This window comes from Mustela lutreola, chromosome 15 (genome assembly GCF_030435805.1).
Source record: "Mustela lutreola isolate mMusLut2 chromosome 15, mMusLut2.pri, whole genome shotgun sequence".
In the NCBI taxonomy this organism is placed as follows: Eukaryota; Metazoa; Chordata; class Mammalia; order Carnivora; family Mustelidae; genus Mustela; species Mustela lutreola.
In genome coordinates, this window is record NC_081304.1 from 56,816,990 (window position 1) to 56,830,713 (window position 13,724).

Below are 13,724 nucleotides of genomic sequence, written 5' to 3' on the forward strand. Positions count from 1 at the left end.
CAGTTTTAAGATGATGGACTGTCTTAAATGCATCAATTTAAAAAATTAATGTTCTCAGTGTAAAAATATAGATAATGTATCATTTGTCCTATAACTAGATTATTTTAAAAACAAACTAGAAGCGGTGACCTGGGTGGAGCAGTGGGTTAAGCGTCAGTGGGTTTGTGCGCAGGTCATGACCTTGGGGTCCTGGGGTCGAGCCTCATGTCAGACTTTGTGATCAGTGCAGAGTGTCCTTGGGATTCTCTCTTCTTCTCCCTTTGTCCCTTCCCCAGATCTCTCTCTCAAATAAATAAATAAATCTTAAAAAACAAAAGAGAACAAAAACTCTTCAGTTCCGTGACATCAAAAGAAAACCAAAAATCCCATTTCGGGGTTTGAAGGGTGTGGCCACCCCTAAAAAAAAAAAAGAATCCTAGTGCACTATTGGTGGGAATGTAAGTTGGTGCAGCCAACTGTGGAAAACAATATGGAGGGTCCTCAAACAATTAAAAACAAAATTACCACATGATCTAGCAATCCATATCTGAAGGAAGCAAAATCACTATCCTTAAGAGATTATTTACACCCCCACGTTCATTGGAGCATTATTTACAATAGCCAAGACATGGAAACAACCTAAGTGTCCATCAACAGATGAATGGATAAAGAAAACATGGTGTACTTTTCAGCCATTAAAAAAAGAAAGAGAGAGAGAGAGAGAAAAAATCTTGGGTTTGTGACAACATGGATAGACCTTGAAAACATGATGCTATGGGAAATGAGCCAGACAGAGAAAGACAAATCCTGTACCATCTCACTTATATGCGGAATCTTAAAAAAACCCTATCTCTCATGGAAACAGAGGTCAGACTTTGTGGTTGCCGGAAGCAAGGGGTGGGGGAATTGGATGAAAGTGTCAAAAGATACCAACTTCCAATTATAAGATAAGTAAGTTCTGGGATGTAATGTACGGCAGTTGCATATTTAAAAGTTGCCAAGAGAGTAGATCTTAAAAGTTCTCATCACAAGGAAAGTAATCCTAACCAGGTATGGACAACAATGTGACTATTTCAAAATATAGACATGTGTCAAACATGAAAGACATGCAATGTTATTTCTATGTCAATGATATCTCAGTAACCCTGGGGAGCAGGGGAAGGGCTCAGGGTTGAATCTGACCCACCCTCCGTGTCTGTCTCCAGGTGACTCCGGGGGAAGCAAGAAGGGCGGGAAGAAGAAAGGCTCCTCTTTCCAGACCGTGTCGGCGGTGTTCAGGGTTTGTGTTTCGGCAACTTCTGCATTTGGTTGTTCCTGTGCTCCATGAAACCGCATTTGCTGACGTTAATGTGCTCGTTCTGATTTGCATCCCAGGAAAATCTGAACAAACTGATGACCAACTTAAGAAGCACTCACCCTCACTTTGTGCGATGCCTGATTCCCAATGAGACCAAGACTCCCGGTGAGTGAGAATCCATCAGAACGGGGCTCCCCAAAATGCGTGCAAACTTCTGCGTGCTTTTGTGCAGGTTTCCCGGAGCCGAGGGTTGTGGGATTTACCTCCTCTCAACATCATCTGTGAAGTGACACGGCCAGACTTAGCAAATACGAATACAGATGCTCCGTTAAGTTTGAATTTCAGATAAACAGTGAAACATGTCTTCGTGTAGGTATGACCCATGCAGTGACTGGGATATACTTACACTGAACAATGATTTCCTGTATCTGAAATTCAAGTTCACCTTGGCATCCTGTGTTTTATCCGGCACCCTTACTCTGAAGTCCATATCCCTCATAGTCAAGTATGTAGAGAGGCATATCAGATCCGTGACTTTCCTGGGGTTTTCCAAGAGCTCTGTGACTCCTTTCCCCCAAAGAACACCACTGCATCTGAGTCGTCTGCAATTAAAACACCTGTTTCCCGAGCGTAGTCGGTATGCAATTACTCTCCACCTGTTACTGTCTACGGGACCCTTAGCTGCATACTTCAGCTTTCTGGGCTATAAAACGAGGATTAAAGTGACATTTCGTGCATGCATTCTCTTACTTAGCTATTCATTTATTTATTTAATGAGTGTGTGTAAACTCTGTAAATATTGATTCACTCAACCTGCCAGATGGGGTTGTCGTGAGGATCGCTTGAATGAGTGTGTGTCAAGCACTTCGAGCAGGGCTGCGTGCCTGGTGGACACTCAGTGTGTCTGGCTGTCAGTGATAATCCCAACAGTTGTTATTAGTATAATGACAAGAAGAAGAATTATGATAATAATGTTATATATGATAACGCGTATGAGAAATGATGACATCGTGGGAAACGAGTTTACTTGTTAATTAAATAAAATTAATTTTTATTTCCTTTCATTTTTATTCATATTTATTTTATTATATTTATATTTTATTTTTATTATAGTATTTTATTTTAATTATTTGTCTTATTTCTTTTTTATTTGTCATATTTATTAATAACAAATATTAATTTATTACTATGTTAATAATTGCTTATATCATTACAGTATAAGTACATCATTAATACCTATTATATTTATTATTATTATTATTGAAAACCAGGCACTTTAATTCTCCAAACACGGCTACTCTTCCGTGGAAGTCCAGGTCGAAGGCAAAAACCAGCCAAAAACGCGCTGTTAGGACCCACATTGCCTTTGCAGGCTGCAGCCCTCCCAGTGCACCCAGCACAGCTCACTTCTCCGCCAGGGTTGGAACGGAGCTGTTTCTCTGGTTGCTGTGCCTCAGATGAAATTGTTGGCTTGTGTGCAGCTGTCTTGTCACAAAAGCGGATTTCCGTTACTGTTTTTGAGCCCGTGTCAGCACAAATCAAAGGTGGGGTCCAAGAAGCACTTCCCTGCAGGTGTCAGGTGACAGGGATGGACGGCCCCTCGCTGGGGAACCCTGTGCCTCTAGGGGCCCCCAGGGGTTTGGGCAATGCACCGCCTGCCTTTTTCTCTTGGAAGGAGAACTGTGACATCACCATCCCTTCCTCTCCATTTTGCTTCTCCTCCGTCCTGGCCCCGCTCCGTTTTCTTTCTCCTTTCCGAGAATAGACTGACGGTAGTATAGGAGTATGGGCGAGGCTTTGGAAAGGGCGTAGTGGGGCTTCTTCCTTTTCTAGAAGAGAGTGTACAGGCAGAGGAGATTGAAGTGCCTGCCCCAGGGCGCCCGGAGCTGGGGCTGAACCAAACTGCCGGCACGCTCTGGGCAATGGTGGATGGTGGTCGCTCGCACAAGGGGAGCGAGGGGACAACGTGGGGAGGAATGGGCCAGCAGGCTGAGCAGGTCAGGAGGGGCGAGTTTGAATCATCTCAGCGGGCCCCAGGCTGTGGGGGCTGCCGTGGTTGTCTCGTGCCCGGCCTGAGCCTGGCAGCCCGATGAGGCAATGGTTGGGGGACCGTGGCTTTGGGTCTTAGCTTGTTGGAAGTGAAATGTGTGCTCCCGGGGGAGCAGTCTGCCATCCTAGGAACTGGCTCTTGGTGGCCGGGGTCGGGGGAAGTCTCTCAGGGTCCGCAAGTCCCCAAGGTGCCAAACATCATAAAAATGCAATTTTTGCATTTGCAATTTTTGCAGTTTTTTGCATTTTAAGACACGCAATTCATACAACTGCCCGCAAAGCTGAGCTGGCAGGGGGAAAGAGTTCGCTGGAGGTGCTGAATGAGGGATAACTTGAGAAAGGGAAGGCAAGGCAGTAGCTCGGGGGAGTTTTTAGAAGTTTTGCAAGTGAGTCAGAGGGCAGAGAGGACCGTTCTTGATGGGCCTTCCAGACACTGTCTCCGCCTGGGTTGGGAGGGACACCCTGAGAGAATTCAACTCAGTTCTGAGCCTGCAGTGACAGCAGGGGCCCCGGGGAAGGAGGGAGCCCAGTCTGAGCTCTGAGACTACCAGGCAGGGCCCTCACCTCTCCAGGAAATGGGGGCACACAGCTAGCAAATACCACAGCTGGCATCGGAACCCCCTCAAAATTCTCATCCGAGAAATCCCGGGAACTGAACTTGGTAATCCATCAGGTTCGCTCCCACGAGACATCCTCTGAGAGTCTGATGTCTCTCCCCTGTCTTAAATACTCCTCCCTTGAGACTGAATCACAGGCCTGTAGAACCTTCAGGAATGATGGAAATGTTCCACGTCCGAGCCATCCAGTACAGCAGTCGCTGGGTACATGGTACACCTGGTGCGGCTAAGAATATGAACTTTTCATCTTAACGAATTTAAATTTTAATAACCACATGTGGCCAGAAAGTACTATACCCGACGGCACAGTCCAGCAGCAGAGCCTTGAAAATGGTGTGAGTAGTCACCTCTCCTCCTAGACACCGAGGAAACTTGTGAGCCTTCTAGAAGTTTCCAGAAGCTGTCAGAGACAGCTTCAGCCTCCCTCTCCCCAGCAACCTAGGGAATGCACCAGGAAAGCCATTATGCAGCCATAAGAAGGCTCCTAACCACGCACACAGCCTCAGTACAGGATTTTCTCAGTCCTCGTTTGTGTGTGACCCAAGAGCGTCCCCAATAAGGGCTTGTCTCTATGGGTCCTCTTCTTCCTCCCAATGTTGGTGTCCCCTCTTCCTTCCCAGATCTCATGCTCAGCGCTCAGCAGAGGAACCCCACCACCACCACCGCATTCAACCCTTGCATCCTCTGAAGCACAGCTGTCCTTGGCTCTGTTTCTCTGCTCCCACTAAAGGCACTGCCTGCAGACGCTACAGCCTTGACCTTGAGTAGAGAAGGGCACAGCATGTTATCTAATGGGAAGTCAGAGGGCAATCCATACTCATTCTAGCCTAGCTGGACTCAAGGGTCATCAACAGGGTGAAGATCCATATTTTGGTTTTTGACCCATAGGAATGGGATGCTTGCATGTCCTCAGGGACTGAGAGTATCTCCTACTGTGAGACTATGTCCACCCTAGAGGTGGCGTTAACCCTTTCCGCTCAAGTCTGGGTGTGTTGGCGTGTCTCACGGTGGCCAGACTGTCAAAGACAAAGAAAAAGCCCCTGACATACGTGGGGGAGTGATGGGCAACTACTTCCCTCCCCAGGCGTGATGGACCACTACTTGGTCATGCACCAGCTACGCTGCAACGGGGTCCTCGAGGGCATCCGGATTTGCAGGAAAGGGTTCCCCAGCCGGATCCTCTATGCAGACTTCAAACAGAGGTAGGTCACCTGGCTTTGCATCTCTCTCTCTCTCTCTTTTTAAGATTTTATTTATTTATTTGAGAGGGAAAGAGAGCATGAGAAGGGGGAGTAGCAGAGGGAGAGGGAGAAGCAGACTCTCCCGCTGAGCAGGGAGCCCCACACGGGGCTCGATCCTGGAACCCCAAGATGATGACCTGAGCTGAAGCCAGATGCTCAACCCACTGAGCCACTCAGGCATCCCCATGTTTCTTTCCTTCTGAGGGCTCCTTGGGCTGAGTGGTGGGTGAGTTCACAGCTTCCCAGGGTTTCCATGGGCTTTCTTTCGAGCTGGGGGAGATGAGCTATGCCCAAAGTGAGGGCCAGGCCAGCCCAAACTGGTCCTAGCCTCAGCCCCAACCCTCCACCTCAACTGGGCCTTCAAAGCAGAGATTCTCACCTTCTAGACTAGATAATCCTTCCTTAGGGAGATTGTCATGTGTGTTGTAGGATTTTAGCAGGATCCCCAGTCTCTACCTATAGTGTCAGGAGCTAACCACACCCCATCCACACTGGAACAATCAAAAATGTCACCAGACAGGGATACCTGGGTGGCTCAGTGGGTTAAAGCCTCTGCCTTCAGCTCAGGTCATGATCCCAGGGTCAAGCCTCACATCGGGCTCTCTGCTAAGCAGGGAGCCTGCTTCCTCCTCTCTCTCTCTCTGCCTACTTGTGATCTCTCTCTCTCTGCCAAATAAATTAATTAAATATTTTTTTTTAAATGTCACCAGACATTGTCAGATGTCCCCTGGGCAGGGGGGAAAAGTGCAGGTGGGGGGGGGGGGGGCTCAGTTGTCCCCAGTTGAGTCCCGCTGCTCTAGACCAGCTTTCTCTTCCCAGCTGCCATCTGTGCCCCACAACTCCAGGCCTTGTCTGGAGTAGAGGAGAGGCAAGGACCCTCCAGGAGTAGCGGGACCACAGGTCTGCGTGTCACAGATGATTTCAAGGTTCTTTTATGCAGATAACTGCTTCCTCTGAAAACAAAACTCCAGCTGTGTATCCCTTCTCCCAGACTAGCTGTACAATAGTCCATGTCCTCCTAAGGCTAGAGCAGAAGAAGATTCTAGAAGGCCTGGTCTTAGGTATAAGGCAGGCCTTGTCTTAGCTATGGGGCCTTTCTTGGGGATTGAATCCATTCAGAAAATGTTGTCCTCAATGGAAACCACCTTCCAAGCTAGCACTGCCAAGCCAATGCAGAGGGGCCCAAGTTAGGCCTGTTAGGCCTGACCTGGCTTCCGAAGCCAGATTGGAGGGAGGGTAAGGTGTTTTCTCAGCTTCCTGTGTGCTCGGCCAACTGCTAGCAGACTCTTGCCCCTTAAACCCTGGTGGCATTCAAGTGTCCACGTGTCCTCAAGGAGATTATGGTCTTTCTGGCCATGGGTCATCCCAGAATGGGTTGGGCCCAGCAGGGGTGAGGCCCCGGGGGCAGAAAGGAGCAGAGTGCAGCCCTCAGGAAATTGCATGGAGGGATCACCCTCCCAGCTCTGTGGGCCAGACCCCCTTCTCCCCTGAGACACCCCTCCCCCCCGGCTCTGCAACACCCAGCTGCTAGCAGGTGACTGACCAACCACGCTCCCCACCCCCCACTGCCCTGCAGGTACCGGATCCTCAATGCCAGTGCCATCCCCGAAGGACAATTTATTGACAGCAAAAATGCTTCTGAGAAGCTTCTGAGCTCCATCGACGTGGACCGGGAACAGTATAGGTTTGGGCACACCAAGGTGAGAACATGCGGAGCTGGGACACTTCCCCCCTCCACCCTGCATCACCGTGGCCCCGGGGCTGCTTGTCAGCTGGTGGCCAACCTGACTGCCCCATTGCGCAGGAGCCCATGCAGAAGGAGCCTGAGTCTGGGGACCGAGAATCCTGTCCCCGTGTTGGTTTTTAAGTTTCTAGAGGCTTAATTGGAAGCCAGACCCCACCCCTGCCCCAGCACTGGAAGAAAGCAATAGAAAGTTCTGGGGTCCTAAGAGAGCAGAGCAAAGGCACTTTTATGTGGGACGAGAAAGCCAAGGAGAGAGAACACAGCAAGGATTCCAGAACAGTGAGAACTTGGAGGGAATGATAATAACAGATAGAAATGCCCACCATTTATTGAGCACACGGAGATCTGGCCCAGTGACTCGCCCTCTGTGCACCCGGCATTCAGTCCTCCCCTTAACCTGAGGGACATAAGGCTAGTCCTGACCTCATGGAGTGCTCAAGGTCACAAGGACAGTGAGGGTGCTCACGTGCTCAAGGTCACCAGGACAGTGAGGGACAAAGGCCAGCTTCAAATCCTGGCCTGACCGCAGAGCTCTGCCTCCTAGAAAGGATCAGACTGGGGCTCGCAGCCCTCCGAAGGGTCCTTGCTTCCTTGGCATGTCAGCTGGAGTGGGCCATGGGTAGGTGGCCCTGAGGAGCCGTCTGCGAGTTTCTCCCAATCTGGGCGCAGTGGAGCTCGGAGGGTACTTTCTGGGCTCGTCCTGCCTCCTATGTGGGAGCTCTGTCTGAATCGGGCCATGGGGGTTGGAGGGGCTGGGAATGTCCTATGGAACAAGCTCAGGAGAGGCGACTGTGGGGCCCAGTGGACGGCCCGTTCCAGGCCCTGGCTCTGAAGGCTGAGGGCTGGGCTGGGCGGAAACCGGCTCCCAGGAGGACCCCGGGCTGCAGGGCAGCTGGGAACACGGCCGGGCTCGTCTCTCCTCTGACGCAGGTGTTTTTCAAAGCTGGGCTTCTCGGACTCCTGGAGGAGATGAGGGACGAGAAGCTTGTGACCCTGATGACACGCACACAGGCCGTCTGCCGGGGATACCTGATGCGGGTGGAGTTCAAGAAGATGATGGAGAGGAGGTGAGGTGGACCCTCGCCCCGCCTTACCCTGCCCTCCCTACTTCACCGCTGCTGGTTGCTTCCTGGTTTTAGTCTTGGGGCATCGATGTCCTTGCTCGTTCATTTACCCCAGCACCTGCTGAGCAGCCTGTCCGTGCGTGGGGACCCTGCATGGTGCTGGGCATACAGAGAGACACCCTGCCCTCCAGGAGCTCAGGGGAGGTACCCAACACAAGTTCCTTTCTTCCTCATTCATGAGGCCAGAGCCAGGAGTCCGCTGGGAAGCCATGGCAGGTGCCTACGGGGAGCAGTGAGAGGACCGGGTTTGTAGATGACAAGGGCCTGAACTAGAACATAGGAGTCCAGGGACACTGAAGAGTCTTACTCCTTCAGTAATTCACCAGCAACCCTCATGGCTGGTAACATGCAGGAATTTCAGGGAGAGGGGAATTGCGGGGGGGGGGGGGAGGCCCCTTCTCCCCAATTCCTCGATGCCTATATGGCTCTGACATTGGCATTGCCACATGGGCCACCATCATGGATTAGTCAAGAACAGCTTGTGGGCATCTAGCTGGTTGAGGTGAATGGAAGCCAGCACAGAAACGGGGAGAAGGGCCCTGGGCAGGAGCCGGTTTATGGGAAAGGGAAGCAAGTTCTGAGGCACACGTGAGCTCTGGAGAATACAGAGCAGGAGATAAGGCAGCTGTCTCCAGGACATTGGCGACCGTCGAAATCAGGAAAAAAGGCGAATTCTAGGAGAGCAAGTGTCGGGGAGACGGAGGAAGAGGGAGCCCACGAGGCAGAGCGCACCATGAGACAGGAATCATGAAACCCAGGCCAGGGGTTCTTTCAAAACGGGGAGAGTCAGCCGTTCAAATGTGGGAGACGGGTGCCTGGGAGGCTCAGTCGGTTGGCGTCCGCCTTCAGCTCCGGTCGTGATCCCAGGGTCCTGGGATTTAGTCCCGTGTAGGCTTTCTGCTCAGGGGGAGTCTGCCTCTCCCCCTGCCACCCCGCCTGCTCGTGCTCTCTCGTTCTCCCTCTGTGTCAAATACGTAAATAAAATGCGGGAGACAGACTCAGGCAAGTAGGGAGGAAGAGGCTCCCAGCATGGGTGATCGGGATCTTAGGGACTGCGTTCCAGCACTGTGCTGGGGGTGGGAGTCTGATGGGGGGCAGGGTCCATAAATGGTCCCGTGCCCTCTGTCACCTCCCAACCTGCTGCCTCTGTCCCTCATCTGCAGAGCGAGCCCTAGGGCCCATGGAGCCGCAGAGCTGGGCTGCCCCTGCAGCGGGGAAGGGCCAAGGGCCTGGGCCCCAGGGCAGGAGGGGCAGACAGGAGTCCTTGCTGGGGTTCATTAACACGGTCCGATGGGGCGTGCAGGGACTCCATCTTCTGCATCCAGTACAACATCCGCGCCTTCATGAACGTCAAGCACTGGCCCTGGATGAACCTGTTCTTCAAGATCAAGCCGCTCCTCAAGAGCGCGGAGGCCGAGCGAGAGATGGCCACCATGAAGGAAGACTTCGAGAGGGCCAAGGAGGAGCTGGCCAGGTCGGAGGCTCGCCGGAAGGAACTGGAGGAGAAGATGGTGTCCCTGCTGCAGGAAAAAAATGACCTCCAGCTGCAGGTCCAGTCTGTAAGTACCTGCCGGGTGAGAATAGAAACCAGGAGCAACACGGAGGCGCCCCAACAGGTGCGTGGATGTAAGGGCCAGTGGTGCCACCTCGTGGGCGTGCGGAGCATTGCAGGAGGGCGAGGGCCCGGCCTCGCCGTCGCGGAGGTTCTTAGGAGCATGTCTGCAAATCGAATTTCTGCGCACCCTCATTTCTGAATTCCACAGAGGAGTGAGACCTATTTTGTTGTGGGTATGAGGGGACTGGGTCTGTCCTCATGATTAAAACCTGTCAGGCATGCCCTGGGTCTTTAAAAAAAAATCATGTAATTAAGCATTAAAGTAAATCACTAAAACAATTCAAAGGAGGGACCATTTTATACATACGTATATAAAAGTTTCGGGAATATCGGTAATATGATTATACTAAAAATGCTTTGCAGTTTTTAATCAAGGAAATAGGGGAAAGGCAGCTGCTTCCAGCATGTCACACTCTGGCAGCATCATTGTATCAATTCACAAATTAAAGTGTTTATCATTTGCTTTTTTTTAATAAACCCCCAAATGGCCATGCATACAAAGCATTTTCTCCTCCCCTTTTCACTTACCCGGTCAGGACAGTGCGGTCACTCGGAGCACTTTTCCAAGGCGAGTGGGCAAGGGGATAAGTTTGGAACCAGATAGCTGGGTTTCTATCCTAGACCCTCCACTTGATAGCTGTGTGGCCCCCGGCAAGTTACTTAGCCTCTCTGCACCTCCATTTTCTCATCTGTAAAATGGGCCCAGTAACAGCACACAGAGAGTGTCGAGAGAATCAGATGGGCCCATGCGGGTGAAATGCTGAGCACGTAGTACATATTCAATTAACACTGATGCTTATTCTTATCCATAATCTCAAAGTGGGGGTCCAGTTTTTACAGCACTCCTGTACAAGAAGATGTAGCCCGATTGGGTTTAAGAGTAGAATCAGCTCGGGGCGCCTGGGTGGCTGAGTGGGTTAAAGCCTCTGCCTTCAGCTCAGGTCATGATCCCAGGGTCCTGGGATCGAGCCCCCATCAGGCTCTCTGCTCAGCGGGGAGCCTGCTTCCCCCTCTCTGCCTGCCTCTCTGCCTATCTCTCTGTCAAATAAATAAATAAAATCTTAAAAAAAAAAAAAAAAAAGAGTAGAATCAGCTCATCTAGAGAGACTCCTTACAGAGCCTTCCGGGACATCTACGAACTTAATCCCTTTCTTCCTATTTTGAACTTCCTGTTCTGTGGCTCGAGGAGGCAGGATTCCCGGGGGAGACACCACGTTTTCCATTGGAAGTTAAAAGGTGGTAATGTTTTGAAAATACTAGTTAGCTTGTGGTAACATTGGGCAGAGGAGTCATTTTTCGACGGGTGGTGAGAGGAAGTGAAACAGCAGGCTGGCCGAATTGGGGCCAATGGGCAGAAGCTTCGTGAACTGTATGGACTCCATTGTTTGGGATTATTTCAGGTGAATTTCTATTAAGTGGATGTCCTTGGTGGTTAAAAAAAAGGTATACGGATAATATACAAGTGATGTGTGTGCGTGTGTGAATATGCACATATGTGCATGTGTGTGTTTGTGTACACATGTCTGTACCTGTACACGTGTGTGCACAAGTGTGTGGGCGTGTGTACATGAGTGTATGTGCACATGCGTGTGTGGATGTGTGTGTGTGTGTGTATATGAGTGTGCGTGTGACCCATTCATCACCTCAGGTACAGATAGTGGGCTTCTGGAGGGCAGAGCACATCCCGCGTAGGGTTTGCTGAGAGTCTGACCGAAACACAACCCTCTGGTTCTTCCAGGAAACGGAAAACCTGATCGATGCGGAGGAGCGCTGTGAGGGGCTCATCAAAAGCAAGATCCAACTGGAAGCCAAAGTCAAGGAGCTGAACGAGAGACTGGAGGAGGAAGAGGAGGTGAACTCCGACCTCGTGGCGAAAAAGAGGAACCTGGAGGATAAATGCTCGTCTCTCAAAAGGGACATCGACGACCTTGAGCTGACCCTGACAAAAGTGGAAAAGGAGAAGCACGCCACTGAGAACAAGGTGGGCAAACCAGGGAGTCCCCCACTCCCCCAGCTTCTGGAACCATCCTTACTTCCTCTTAGGAGCAGACATTTCCTGAAGTCGGAGGCAGGAGCCCGCAGGCGGGCAGTGAGGTCCCACCAAGTCCCGTCCTTCTCCGCCTTGGTCTCTCTACCCCGCAGGCTCTTCTCAACCCTCCTCCTGCCTGGCTGGTTGGACCCCAAACTTCCAGCCCGCAGCCCATCCTGCACAAAGCAAGGGATCCTCAACGAGAGTGGCGTCCTATTCATTTTTGTTTGCACTTGGCTCAGGAAGAGCAAAAGAATGCCCCCAGGGGCCAGGCAGATGATGAGGGATGCAGGTGGTGAAGGGGGCAGGAAGCTGGGCCACCCCCGGCCCTGCGAGGGACATGGGCAAACAGGGACCCTCATGTGTTGCTGGCAGCTTATAGACTGACGCAGCCTTCGGGAAAGCACTGGAAATACTCGGTCACATGAAGGAGCCTCACACTTTGCAGAAATGCATGAAAATCACAGCCCTTGAGTCACATAATAATGGTTGCTAATGAGTTAGAGCAAGGGATCGGGTTGACCTGGTGTGAGGTGACCCGGAGTGAGTGTGGGATCCACACCCGGGAAGTGTGGAAAGGGACATTAGAGAGGCGTGGAGACTTGCCAGGAATTGAGCCCCTGCTCCGTCCAAGGCAGCAACACTGAACCAGCGGCTCCGGGTGAGAATGCGAACCTCCAACGCATTTAGATTTTCCAGGAGCAGCCGGGAGTCCAGATTTTGTGTGACATTACACTGTCTTTTTCAATATTGATAATTTATGCAAAAGCTACACAGAAAACACGTCCCCAGCCAGATTCAGCCTGTGGGGTGGGAGTTTAAGAACCTCTGATCTGGAAGAGAGGCGTATGTAGAGCAAAGTTCAATTTAATGCCTTAAAGCTTTCTGTGTGGCACCCCCCGCCCCGGCTTCCTGAGGGCACAGGTTCCCATTCTGGACCAGTCTTGCGTAGCATGTTGTATCTTTCCTTACTCTTCCCACCTTTTTCTAAACCCCCAACCTGGGAAACAGAGTCCTGTGGATATATAATGATAGAGAGAAACTAATGGGGTGACCTTCCAAAGCCTCCTATGTGCATTTCAGAGCCCTCCGTTGTGGGACATAAACTCGTGTCTGAAGGAATGATGCTATCTGGCTCTGCAGCCAGCCAGCCAAGAAGCAAAGGGCTGGGGGGCTGCCAGTTTCAGGATAATGTAACCCACACAGTGACCACCTCCCAGGGAGGTACGGATGTGGTAGCCAAAAAAGGAAAGGGGAAAATAAAAATCTGTAGCTTCTGATTGAGTTGTCTGAGCAGTCCATGGGTGTGTCTGTTCTCCCAGGTAAAGAATCTTTCCGAAGAAATGACAGCCCTTGAGGAAAACATCTCCAAACTGACCAAGGAGAAGAAGTCCCTGCAGGAAGCCCATCAACAAACACTAGACGATCTCCAGGTGGAGGAAGATAAAGTCAACGGTCTCATCAAAATAAATGCCAAGCTAGAGCAGCAAACCGATGACGTAAGGATGTTTTACTCCCGGGTCCCCGCAGCTGTTGCTTGCAGAGGCTGGGGTTAAATGGGGGTGGGGGGAGGGTCTGACTTCTAATTCTGGAGCAGATTCCCTGAGTCTGGACCTCAGCCCCCTCCACACAAGTCTTGCCGTCCCTGTGTCTACCTCGTGACATGGGGATATGACCCTCTTCACCTCGGAGGGTTTTCATGGAAAGCTCAGCATGGGGGCACCAGGGGGCTCAGTCAGTCCTTAAGCGTCTGCCTTCAGCTCAGGTCATGATCCCAGGGTGCTGGCATCGAGTTCTGCATCGGGTTCCCTGACCAGCAGGGAGCCTGCTTCTCCCTCTCCCCGCCCCCCCCACTCCTGCTTTCTCTCAATAAATAAATCTTAAAAAAAAAAGAAGAAGAAGAAGAAGAAGAAGGAAGAAATAACACAGAGTGTGTTCAGTAAAACATTAGCTACTGCTATACCCCTCATTACCCTCATGGTAATTAACATCATCATAATTAACATCCCCTCTCAGGTCCTTGGGTTCG

General features: G+C 51.1%; 1 protein-coding gene across 1 annotated transcript in view; it reads left to right on the forward strand.

The window, feature by feature from the left end:
* The window catches only part of LOC131815566 (myosin-13), a 52,051-nt gene that overhangs the window by 21,342 nt on the left and 16,985 nt on the right, over positions 1-13,724 (forward strand). The window contains exons 15-22 of the mRNA XM_059147305.1: positions 1,185-1,258; positions 1,354-1,441; positions 5,027-5,144; positions 6,760-6,883; positions 7,858-7,994; positions 9,355-9,610; positions 11,405-11,647; positions 13,018-13,194. Of these exons, the coding sequence (XP_059003288.1) occupies positions 1,185-1,258; positions 1,354-1,441; positions 5,027-5,144; positions 6,760-6,883; positions 7,858-7,994; positions 9,355-9,610; positions 11,405-11,647; positions 13,018-13,194 (1,217 nt within the window). The remainder of the gene's footprint in view (positions 1-1,184; positions 1,259-1,353; positions 1,442-5,026; positions 5,145-6,759; positions 6,884-7,857; positions 7,995-9,354; positions 9,611-11,404; positions 11,648-13,017; positions 13,195-13,724) is intronic.